The 13,137-nt window shown below is 35.8% G+C and overlaps 1 protein-coding gene across 2 annotated transcripts; it reads right to left on the reverse strand.

The window, feature by feature from the left end:
• Positions 1 to 829: 829 nt before the first annotated feature.
• LOC110712362 (UDP-rhamnose/UDP-galactose transporter 6-like) lies at positions 830 to 11,720 on the reverse strand. Of its 2 annotated transcripts, none has more exons than XM_021890825.1 (6): positions 11,516 to 11,720; positions 7,889 to 8,126; positions 7,165 to 7,349; positions 6,859 to 7,059; positions 2,009 to 2,170; positions 830 to 1,417 (listed from the first exon to the last, which is right to left on the reverse strand). In XM_021890825.1, the coding sequence occupies exons 2-6, from the start codon at positions 8,016 to 8,018 to the stop codon at positions 1,100 to 1,102; spliced, it is 996 nt and encodes a 331-aa protein (XP_021746517.1). In that variant the 5' UTR covers positions 8,019 to 8,126; positions 11,516 to 11,720; the 3' UTR covers positions 830 to 1,099. The 2 variants fall into 2 exon arrangements, with proteins under 2 accessions (XP_021746517.1, XP_021746508.1); XM_021890816.1 differs by lacking the exon at positions 11,516 to 11,720 and adding an exon at positions 10,514 to 11,110.
• Between the last annotated feature and the right edge of the window lie 1,417 nt (positions 11,721 to 13,137).

Below are 13,137 nucleotides of genomic sequence, written 5' to 3' on the forward strand. Positions count from 1 at the left end.
CACGACCACCAACGAACCCACCCAACCAGCTCACACGACCACCAACGATCAACCGACCACCAACGAACCGAAACAACCACCTTACCACCTCCAACAAACCGAAACCCCAACAAACCACCATTAATTTAGATCTGAAACCCTAACTTACCACCACCAAGGAAACGAAACGACATCCCACCTCACCACCACAAAGATTTGAAACCCCACCTTACAACAACCTAGGGGTGAGCGTAGCAGGGTACCCTGTGAAAATCTTAGGACACGGAACCGGAACCTGTTGCAACAAGTTCTTAAAATTAGGAACTGAAACCAGAACCTGTTCAAAATTGAGTTCGTGGATTTACAAAGGTTCAACATGTATATGTTGCTTTGTTCATGTTCATTTAACTTAAGCAAGCTCAATTCATGTAGCCATGTAGGAGGTTCATAAATGACTCATTTATTAATCGAATCGAGTTCATACACAAGCTTTTCTTATAACAATCTTTGAACTTGTGAACTTTGTATATCTCAAGATTCAAAATAATAATCAATCCTAAAAATATAGTCTGCCACTTTAATCAATAGCTTATTAATACTAATAATTGTGGACAAGTCAATAATGCCTACTCCATATTAAACAAAATTTTCGAGTTCTTATAAAGAAGCATGCATGTTCACGAAAATAACTTTAAACGCTTTTGAGAGGGGTGACACATGATACTACAAAATTTCTTTGCTTTGAGTTTAGAAACATTATAAAACAGAGATGTAAGTATGAAACAGTCACTCAATTAAAAAGCAAAGACTGGCACAAAGAGATGTAAAAGAATAACTAGTATTTATAATAAATTACGAAAACAATCAATTAATCTGTTCTCTTAAATCTGACACCGTAATTCAAAATAAAATCATTTAAATATGTGATAATGAAACTACAAAAGCAAAAATAAAACAAAGGGTGTAAATCTGCTAAGAAAAATCTAATCACAGGGCAATTTAAGTTCTACTTGAAATCTACATCTCATATCATATACGAAGTATATCATTAAGAATCCCTGAAGTTCGTCTCATGTAATTGTTCCACTGTGAGTGTGGGTGGGTAAAAGGGAAAAAATGGTTAGACCTTTCCATCAAGTTCTGTAGAATCGGTTCCACTCTTTTGCTGCTTAGGCAACGAAAGACTTCGACGTTCTTTACCACCAGGTTTTGAGGAGGCATTGCCATACCAGATCATTCCTGCTACAGCTATGATCATACCCACAACCACATGTAAATTCAGACCCTCTTTTCCAAAGAAGATGAAGCCAAGAATCAAGACAAGGATTGTCTTCATGTGGCCGAGAACTTGAAAAGATACAGCTGTGAATCTGCCGATGCAGATAAACTGGCTAAGGTTTGTACCAATAGCAATTGTGCATGACAGAGTTATAAAGATCTGTGAAGACAAAGGAGCATATCATTAGCCAGAGAAACATATTATATTATGTAGAGTAATTAAACTAGCAACATCGCCTCTCATCATCTTTATTCAGGGAGACAATTGTGATTGTAAAATAACCAAATTCAGGGAGACAAGCTAGGTACAATTTAGTGGTGGCAAACATATTGATCGAAATACATCAGATTAAGGTCATAACAGGTGATGAGTCATTTATTTCAGTTTTGGATCAGTTTGGGTCAAATGTCAATTGGTTTATTATAAAAAAAAAAAAAAAAAAAATCAATATCAAGTACATTGGTTTCATAATTGGGTACATGTGCGGGTCAAACTATCAGGTCTAATACTAATGACATTCATAATTAAAAACTAGGCATGCTTTGGGCTTCAAATTTTCTTCAGTTGTTCAAAGGCAAGCAAGGTATGCCCAGAAGTGGAGAAGGATCCACTGTATCCCACACTCGAAAGCTGCAGGTTCAAGTCAAACACTCCAACAGTGGACATTGCATATAGAAAATCAAGGCACCGAGCAAGTTTCAGACCAATAAGGGAGACATGACTGAACTATAAAAGGATTATAATCCTTACCACAGATGGTAAAGTGTAGTTGAAAGCATCAATTCTCTTATTTGTTAACCAATAGTCAACGAATGGACCCAGTAAAAGCAGGGATCCAGCCTGTACTGGTGCAGTATGACCAAGCAGATTGAAAGAACTCAGCGAATACTTCTTTTGAAGATGATGTACATACTGCAACATAAGACAATAATAATCAGACAAAGCAAAACAATTTATAAGGTCACAACCACTATGGTGCAGCAACCAGAAAAGGTAAGAGGGGGCACAAAGATTTTAAGCACACTTCAATAGGTATCAAACACCTAGTTCAGCTAGAAGTGTTTCCTCTTATTGTTTTCCTCCTTTAATTGCCTCAGGATGGAAAGTGGGGAGAGGGCCCAATCTTAATTGCAACAAGTTAATATATTCAAAGTTACAGGATCCACTTCATTTCTACCAATATTATGTTACAAACTTACAAATATAAAGAATAAGCCGATGCATGAAAATCAAGAAGAGATAAACAAACCATGTAATATTTTCCCTCATATAAAAACACTCACCTAACTTATTGTTTTTGTGGACTGACAAAAGATTACTGTAGACTATCATACAATCAAAAAACTTTAACAGAAAAATATCTACAATATAGGTTGAATTGTTAAAACCAACCAAAAAGGTTCCATTAAATGATTTTACACCACTCCAAGGTAGTAATCCTACACCTCTATTTTATCATAATCAGAGGCTAAGAAACCTACAAAGCTTTGCAACGATTCTAGTCACTTCTCCATTGTTCATCCAAAGATAAGTCCTAACATTTTTATCAACCAGACAAAATCGAATGGGCAGTTGTGCCTGCATTCTTAACTAATATATTCCCACCCAATATTCAACATTCCAAATAGACTCCACATAACATAAGCCAAAATGAAAGCTAATTTTTTACTAAATTTTGTGAAACAAAATATATTTGTGATGTATAGTGCTTGAGAGGTTGAGATATAACCAAGTAGATGAGAAACATACAGCCAGCCAAATGCCAAACACTTGATTTCTGCCTAGCTTTGTTGACAAAAGGTTCAATTAATGGACGAAGGGGTGTTTTTGGATGATGTGCTCAAAGGATGGAAGAGCAACTCGCGGATATGTACAAGATGAAAGCAAACTAGTAATGAATCAAAAATCAATAGCTCAGAGTCATAGCCCCTTCTTCCAAAGTGCAGATCATTTTTGAGGATTATAAGAGGTTCAAGAGAAACATTTAAATGCAAAAGACTAGTTATGAAGTACAAAATAGCATACTCGCCTTCAGAATGGGGAGGCTGCATCCTGGAAAAGGTCACAAGTATACCACTAACATCTCAAAGTAAACTGCCAAAGGCTTGAGGTGTTTGGAAATAAAATGCATATAAAACCATTTTCACATTATTTTCATGAAAAGACACCTTTTCATTGAATGAACAGCCTCCATTCAGGTTTCTACTTATTCCAGAAGTTCTTTTGGTTTTGTCTTTCAAAATCACATCTTAGAAAAAAAACAACAGATCTCACTTCTTCAATCATAACATTAAACAGGAAAATGATCCTACCATCTTGAATCTCTTCATCTTATCAGCCAAGCTGAGGTTACAAATAAGAATCATCCAGGCCACATAAACAAAATGAAAAGAGTTGGAGATTATGTTGGTGTCACCTTACGTAAAAGAAAAAATCAAAACAGACCACCGGCAGAACCACATATATTTCATCCTCATCAAAATTACACCAGGCTCCTAATCTATAACTGAATGTCCAGGTGATCCTTCACCAGTTTAGAGTTTTCTGTACTCAAGTGTTGCAACATTGCAGGCATGTCAATATAAAAATTCAGTCCCAAAAGGATGGTTGTTACTGAAGATGACCAAACTATGAAAATTAAGGGAAATGCATTGCTTCAATGAGGAGAGACTGTGGCATGGCCTGTAAAGTCCAAAGAACTCGAACAATCAGACTTACGCACTTATCTATTCTTCTTTTTGGAGGTTTCAATGTGGGGAGGGTGCTGAATCTTGATGTCATAGCAGATCTGCAGATGAGTAAAGTAGAGGAAGGTGAAAGGAAAAGGCTGAATGTTATTCCAGAGGAAAAGAGCCGAGGAGAGGGGGGTGCACAATCCATAGCTTTCAACAATCCTATTGAAACTCTTAAAACTGTCTCATTTCAGATGAAAACCTCCTCTCTTTAACTTATGGCAAAGAACACTTCAGTTCTTCGAGAAGAATAAAAGGCTGAAACCACTACACCAGAATGGTATTTAGTTTTAATTTATTTTGATTTTGATTTGGAGCTAATGTGATTCAATCAAGAAGAAGAAAGCATTCTAAAAGTTATGATCAACTGGCATTGATAAACCAAAACAAAAGAAGATATGATGTATCATATGACAGGAGATCGGCATTGAAACTTATCCTCCATCCTTTCATCATTGAAATTTGTTATATAAATAAGAAGAAACGCTACATGCCTACATAAAATAGGGGGAAAGAATGGGACAGACAAGTATACGAAACTGATAAACAAACGTCATGCTAGATTCTTATTTAGAGCAAAATCTTCCAATCAGACTCACTTTACTGAGAATTAACAACAGTAAAAGCTGAGAACCTAATTACTCTAGAGATCATTAATATGCTATGTAACTTGGAACTTGAGGTTTGAGGCCAAGGATAAGGATCAGAATGGGAAAAAAAAAAAAAAGAAAAGAAGAAACATAAAACCAAAGCCTTAGTCCCAATAAGAATGGAGTGAGCTTCAAGAACTACGAATTCATCTAGTGGTCATCCACACACATCCTCTTCCTTCATGTGCTCTATATAGTGCTACATGCTCTTGCAAACCCACTTCATTTATGTCATACTTAACTCTCTCTCAATCCAAGTCATCTTTGGCCCATTTTTGAAATCTCTATTATGAATCCTTCCACTTCCTTACCAGATGCAAAGATGTGTGATTATTTGCATACATGAACATATGTGTAATCTTTAAATTGTAAGATATCAAGAGAGGTTTATACTTAATAGGATTAATAAAGGGACTAGACAATCTAAAGATAATATAGATTTAAAAAAAGAAAAAGAAAAAAAAAAGAAATTTAATTAATTTATCATGAAATTTTAAAAGTATGTACTGAATTGTTTTTATAAAAAGTATATTCTTCTACAAAAAAAAAAAAAAAAAAAAAAAAAAAAAAAAAAAAGGGTAGAAAATTGCCCCCTCTCCCAACTTATAACATTCCACCTATTTTTTCCCTAATCAAAAATTAAAATGCATCAAATTCAGGATACATGTATCATGTACTTCCTCTATTCTTTTTTAATCGCAGCGTCTGAATTTTACACTAGTAACACACATTTTTATCATCTTTTGTGATTTATATGTTCGAAAAAATAGTCATGTAGAATCTTCTTCGATTTGTCTTGAAATATACGAAGTGCTTTCAAAATATCATCTTTTTATATTTTGTACTAAAATATAATTTAAGATACAAATGTTATTAATGTAACGTTGCGATTACAATAGAATGGAGGAATCATTAACTTCTTGAACATTACAAGTCATCATAATTTAGTGGGACCTCAATCTTGCGCTTTTGACAGCAAGAGCACACATAAAACCCTATCCACCAATTTCTTTTCCTTCCTTTACCACTTTATGTACAACCATAATCATAGAGAGAGTGCTAGGGCTAGGGAGGACTGAGGTGGGGGGAAAGAGATCCCAAACTTCATCAAAAACCCTTTAACACAAAATAAAACCCACACACAATTATGCAAATAAAAATAGACCCATCTCGAATATACAGACACCAATGTCAATGTTCAAGTCAAAAGTTAAACATCCATTATTAATAAATGGGATAAAAACACTAAGATCATAGGTTGTATCCCTCAATTCTAGCTGCTTACCATTCAAAGAGTAATTCCTCTTAGACTAAAATCCATAAGATAATCTTGAATTTAACAACCATAGTAAGGGGGTATGGTGGTATGAATGCACCTCTCATCATTAATGCTCCTCTTTACTCTGATTCTGTTGCCCTAATTAAAGTCAATTTCCCCTTAACCGTCATTTTGGCTGACTAGTAGTTCTTTATTTACCTCCTAAAACTTTTCCTGTTTTCCATACCAATCAAACATCACTTATGTTCATCTAAAAAGCAAAAGTATTTCTATTCCATATCTAGCTACCTATGGAAATGAAATTTTCAACATTTTACAAAGTATGGGAACTAAAGAAAAGATTCTCACAAGCATAGATAGCAATGCCGGTCAATATATTTTGTTTTTGTATTGCATGTCATAAAACATTAAGGGATTAATGTATTCTAATGGATCAAAAAAAATTGTACAAAAGTCCAATATTAAAGCATGACAAGGCATCAACAGACGGGCGTTGAATCAAAAAAACAGGCCTTATGATCCAACTCAGGGATTTTCAACCAAGCATCCAGTACGTTTTAACCACTATAAATATGTAAATTGCACAGAAGATGGGCACCATATGAGCTAGTTTAAACAGAGTGCCACCTAATGAGATTTCTGATTACATTTCATTCTAACACTAAGAGGCTTTCTTCATCATTCTTGTTCTACCTAAATCCCTCTGATGTACACAAAAACGTCTAAATTCTAAGATAAGCAATCATTTTCTAATTTCCGCGTACGGGAATGCTGAAAAGGCCGCCTAAGACATAAATATCAATTAGATGCAACACACACAATAAAACAAGTACAAGAATTACAGTGGTAATAAAGTGAATATCTATCAAATCCCCTTTTCCTTCATATAATCTTTAAAGAAGAGCTAACTGGAAAATACACAAGAACCCAAAAACTTACATATTGCTGCAGAGAAGTGCTCCAAACTGCAACCAAAGCAGCAATAAAACCTTTGGTATTTACACTGACATCAGTAACTGTGCATACACCAACACCTACAAGAACAAGTCCTATGCTGAGCTTCGTATCTCTGGAGTATCGAACTTTATCGAGCACAATCTCCAACAAGCAGGATACAGGAATCATACTCAATTTAGCAATCTGCAAAAAAGGTACAAGTTCCTTCTTAGAAATGGAATAACAGCTACAAAAACTGATAACAACAGCTTTAAAAGCAAGACAAAACTAAGAGCAACAAAAATTCACCTGATAAAATCCTACTGAGTTCCACATAAGACTAACATTCATGCCCACAATGGAAAAGTTAGCAAATAAAACAAATCTCAGCAGATCTGGCAGTGGCAAATGAGAGGGTTGAATATATCCAAGCCATCTGAGAACAAGTGTCATTATAGTTGTGGCAGTAAAGTGCAATCCCGTCAATGTAGTAGCTGCAACATTAAATGGAAATTTTAATCTTTCAGACTAATGATTGAATCTCCAAAATTAAAAAGAAATTTAGCAAGCATGTCATCTGAAGTATGTGGAAGATCAAGCTTATCTAAAACCTGAAAAATACATTGGAACACAAAATGAAGTTGCCAGACGCTAGCTAATTAATGCCATACTATTAAGGTCTAAATTCATGCTTTGCAATTCTGTTCCCAACTTCTCTGCCTTTTCCATCACCAACCTTCTAAAGGTAAAGTGAAGGGAGCATGGATAATTCATTACTTTATAGGGCCAATAGGGGATATCTAAAGTAATTATTCTTGAACATAAATTTGTATAGACAATGTCAGTGTTTAACATGGATACAGTGTCAAATGATGACTGGCCTGCAAATCAGTAAAACATTGTGCAACAAAGTGGATTTTAAACCTCATCTGTAAAAAATTACGATGTTGTTTCCAAGAATTGTACTTATAAATTAATAATACAAGTAATGAGTAATATTGTAGTGCATAATATTAAGCTTAAGAATAGTTACCAAAACTAAACCCATATGTGGCCATCAGAGCTTTATTGACAATAATAATTCCCACTGATGTGACAACATTGAACATCCAAGCAGATGCATCAACAGCTGCTTTCTTCTCTGCCTTGGAACTTGGAGCCATTTCTTCTTAATTCTTGAACAAAACAAAATGCTCAGTCTTTGACTTTAGTTATACGATACACACCATTTCTAGTACAGAAGCAAGTCCTTATGCTTTACCACAACATCTCTGCAAAGAGCAAAATACATATTAAAATTGGAAAGTGGCATATAATATACTACCAATAGTAGCATCACTTTCTACAATACCAAAAGGCTTAACTACTAGTATACTAGTCTTACTATTAGCGTTAGTACTGCTCGTTTACTAGATAGTCCCTTCTTTTTTGAATGTGTGATAATGTATGAGCTTTCATAAACCTCTCTATGACTATCAGATATGGGTAGCTAAAGGCAGGGTTGCAAAGATCTCAGACTCACCACAAGTGGAATCCAAAGTGGGGATTGTTGACATTGACAGTCAACAGAGAAGAACAAATTTAAAGAACTTAAAGGAATAGACAGTGTGTTAGACCTTCTCACACTAATTACCTTCTCACAATAATTTGTTGGAGACATCAAAAGTTACCCCAATAGAAAAAATATAATATAGGTCGCCCTTAGTTATAGAAAAGATGATCTCAGTCTCATACTGTGGAACTGTGCCACACAAAAATTCATCAGCAAAAAGTCTACTCCCGGTGCATTAAATGAATGCTACATAACTGCATAGAGATATGCATCATTATCTGGAAATTTAATACAGTTCCCTAGTTTCTAGTGTCAAAGAAATCCCTTTAAGTAACGATCGCGATAACAAGAGACACAGAAAAGCTGAGGATAACAACTGTAAAACCTTGACCCTCTTCATATGCCTCTACAGAAATAGATACAACAAAGTGGTGATATTACAATTCAACATAAAGACAAAATGCCGAATAAAGAAAAAATAGGGTAAAATTTAAAAAGTATATTTCCGAAATTTATGTCATTAAAGTGAATCCAACAACATTTTAAGAAAATTTCACTGGTAAATTAGTTCATTGTTCAAGACTAAATTGTTATTCTTGTATCCAAGCAACTACAAACAGCCAACCAATCCAGAAGTCAGGATCCATGTTCAACAGCGATATGTGTATAAAGTAGATATCCAATATTTAAAAAGGAAAAAAAATGAAGAACGACAAACGAACAACTAAGGGCTTGTTTGACATTGTTTTTTGTTTTCACTTTTCGGTTTTTAGAAAACAAAAACCAAAAACAGGAAAAAAGAAAAAGGTGTTTCCACTATTCTGTTAGTTTTCAAAATTATCACGAGTTTAATAAATTTTTTATTCATTATATGACACATATCATATGATTTTGAAAAACAAAAAACCACAATGATGCCAAACGAACCCTAGTCTAGTATTATATAGCACACTAAAAGTCTTATTTATGTAATTTAATACAGTTTTAACTTGCACCAACATAATTATCATGTGACAGCAAAGGGTCTATGTTACGAAGTTACCAGTAAGGTGCATCACAACATAGATTGCGTAAAATGAAGATCTAAGACATTTCCATATCGACAGGTTCTCTAAGACCAACTTAGCTCAATATAACTCTCTCATCAACCGTCATTCCAACTCAAGCCCAAAGTAAAATTCCCAAAGCCAGTTAAACTCTAGCTCTCCACCTCCCACTAACAGACCTTGAAGAGGCCATGGTTGAAAGACAAATGATCAAGTCCTCCTAAGTTCTAACTAGATTTGACAAGATGTATAAAGTGCTCAATAGGTGTTCAGCAACGATTTTCCTTTAGGCCCACGGCTAACACCTGTTTCCCCTTTATTGGTGCGACACAAAAGCAAAACATACATTGAAGTTCCTTGTGACACAAATCTAGACACTTGAGTTTCTTTATAGCCCATTGAACAAAACCATACTTCGGAAGTTCGGATCCAGATTACATATAACCCAATCCAACTACTCCCTACACAACAAGAAATACAAAAATCAAATCTTCATCCATCACTCAAGGATCACCACAAAATTAACATCCCAATACTCCTCGAGTAATGTAAACATCAAAATCAACCATAATTAAGCCGGGTTGCATCATATAACTCGGTACTTCGTAAGCCTATCTGAAAATCACTCAATCTACTGAACCTTGATCTTCCAATCGAGTAAGACAAATATCCATTAAACAAAATCAAAGTTTCCAGATTTTTGCTCCACAAATCCCAAATAACAATTCTCAAACTTACTTCAGTAAATCACCAGAAACTTTCCCAGATTAAGTAAATCACCAATCAGAAACTCCAAAAATAAACCACTCATTTGCACATAATCAATAGAAATTCACAATCCACATCAAACAAGCTTAAATCTTTGACATTTTTGCACTACAAATCACTGATACAACTAAAATTACAAACAATAATTAAAAAAAAAAAATTAAAAAAAAAACCCAGAATAAGTAAATCATCAATTCACAAAGCCCAAATCAAAATTCACGATTGCACTATATAGTAATTATACCATATAGTACAACCCAGAAACCAAAAGGGATTGTAAGCAAAAACAAACCTTAAAAATTGTGAAGTGCAAACTGCAATACGAGTAGTAATTAAGAGTTAACTCTGTAGATCTGTGACAAAGGAATGAAATCAATCAAGGGAAATGTCGGAAATAATAAATGAATTGATTGAATCAAGAATTTGATTGATCGATCTCGATTTTGTGAAATTAATAATCTCTGGAAATTCTGTGCGTAAAATCACAGTTTCACAGAGAGCAATGGAGTAAAGAAGGAAAGAGGAGAGAGAAAGTGTAAATAAAGAGTAAAAGAGCGAATGATATTTTGCACGAAGTCGACAGTGAGTCTTCTTTTCTTCGCTGGATGGAGGCTTTGGTTGGTTGTACCACTTTTTTTTTGGGTTCGGTGAATTGATTCTACTGCAAACATTACCGAGTCGACATAAAAAGGAAAAATTAAAACTAATAATCCTACATTTGGCTCATCTTCTCCAAATAATCCTATCTTTACGTATTCTGAAAATAATACACTATATTATTTTTTTTTTCTTTAATCCCTCTTCTCCCAACTCACCCCCTTCATCCATGTCAAACACCATGACCACCACCCATCTATCACCGCCACCACATCATCACCCTAACTACCATGGCACCACCACCTTGAACAGCAGCCCCACACCCACCCTCACACCGAACACCACCCAGAAATACCGGAAACCCAACCCCCACCACGAAACCCACCCAGCCACCTCTAAAGCCTACCCTCCCGCCTCGATTTCCCAACCAGCCACCCCTATAACCCACACTCTAACACTTAAAACCTACCCTCGACCTCGAAATACTACCCAGCCTGACCGAAATCCCACCGGATCGAAACCCCATCGAAACCCAAGCTTGAGATTAAATGGGGTAGCAGGGGAAGGGGGAATTGAATAAATCAAAGCAAAACATCTCAATTTCACTATTCTATTCATTTTAAACAAATATAATATTTAGAATGGGGATAGTGTAGCAAGTAGAAGAAAGAGAGGAGGAAGAAGACGGATTACTGACTTTTTTGTTGCAGGTGGGTGTTCGGGAAAGGGGAATTTTGTTTTTTGTTAGGATGTGGTGGTGGTGAATTGGGTGGGAGGGAATTAAGGGGGGCGGCTGGCCGGCTGGCCGGCTGGCTGTGCTGGCTAGGTCCGGCTGGTCCGCAGCGGCTGATCCGACGAGGGAGGGGCTCCGGTAGGGAAGGAAGAAGAAGGTTTATTATAAAAATATCCAATTAGAAGCAACATGTGGGAAAAATACCTTCTAGTCTTCTACAGAGGTTATCAATTTCACTAAAAAGTAAAAGGCTCATTTTGAGAATTTTTTTTTTTATGGGGTATAAAGGTGGGATTATTTCCGCAATACGTAAAGGTGGGAATGTATTGAGAAGATGAGCCATAGGTACGATTATTAGTTTCAATTTATCCTTAGTAAAACTAATAACTTTGCCACTAATATCTTTAATGAGATATTAGTAAAACTATAGAATAAAAAAATTAAGGGAAATTCTTTTTGGTAAACTCGAACTTTTTTAATTTTCACAATAGTAAACGTTAAAAAAAACTTACTATTTAACAATTCATTGGTAACATTAATGATATAATTAGCTGATCCCTTAACCATGGTTAGCCTTTAAAATAAATAAAAAAACCGAAATAACTTAAAAGCCCCTAATTACTACCCTCAACCTATTATGTCTAATTAGAAGGTACAGTAAACCAACTCCCCAACACCGGTGCTGCTGCGTGCACCACCTCGCCACCTCCATCACGCATCTCCAACAATAACCAACTGTTGCTCTTCTCAAACCCTCGCAACAACCTGCGAACACCAACACCCGCAAGCAGAGCACCTCACGCCTAGCCACAAGCATCCCACGCCACACAGCCGCTTTGCCGCATTGTTGCTGCGCGCGCAACGAAGTACCTCACCCGCAGCCCGTACCTAGAAATCGAGGCAGGAACTTCTTAATTTTCGAGACCCATCTCAATTTCACTACATTATATTAAACCTATTCAAATACATTCGCAAGAAAAAGAGGCTGATTTGTAGAGCTTTGTGTGCGCGAAATAAGGCAAATTTGTCGCATTTGGCGTTTAGGGTGGCATGGAACAAGAGAAGGGAGCGTTTTTGGGGAAGGGGAGGCTAGAGGGGTAGGATATTGGCGAGGGAGGTGAGGAGGAGAAATGGGAATCGGATGTGAGGGAGTCAGGGAGGGTTGTTGGTCGCGGAAGGGAGGGAGGGGTAAGGGATCGCCGGTGGAGATGAGGAGCTTAGCGCCGATGGCTAGGGAGGGGGTTAGGTGGTGGTTGGGTGCGTGGGTGAGGGGATTGTTTTTTTTTAATATAATATTATTATTAAAAAATAATAATTAACCATGGTTGGGCTTAAGTTGACTAGGATTAGGCTTATAATTGCATATAAACATCACTAATGTCACCATTTGACTATTATAGTTAATTAGAGTTTACCATTAATAATAAATCTTTTTAACGTTTACCACTGAGAAAATTAAAAAGTTCGAGTTTACCAAAGAGAATTTCCCAAAAATTAATTTCTAAAAGTAGACATTGTACTATGAATATTGAATAACATACTACATAATCAAATCTATATATTATACATTAGTAAATATAAAAATA

The sequence above is a fragment of the Chenopodium quinoa genome, unplaced genomic scaffold (assembly GCF_001683475.1).
Source record: "Chenopodium quinoa cultivar QQ74 unplaced genomic scaffold, ASM168347v1, whole genome shotgun sequence".
NCBI classification, from domain to species: Eukaryota; Viridiplantae; Streptophyta; class Magnoliopsida; order Caryophyllales; family Amaranthaceae; genus Chenopodium; species Chenopodium quinoa.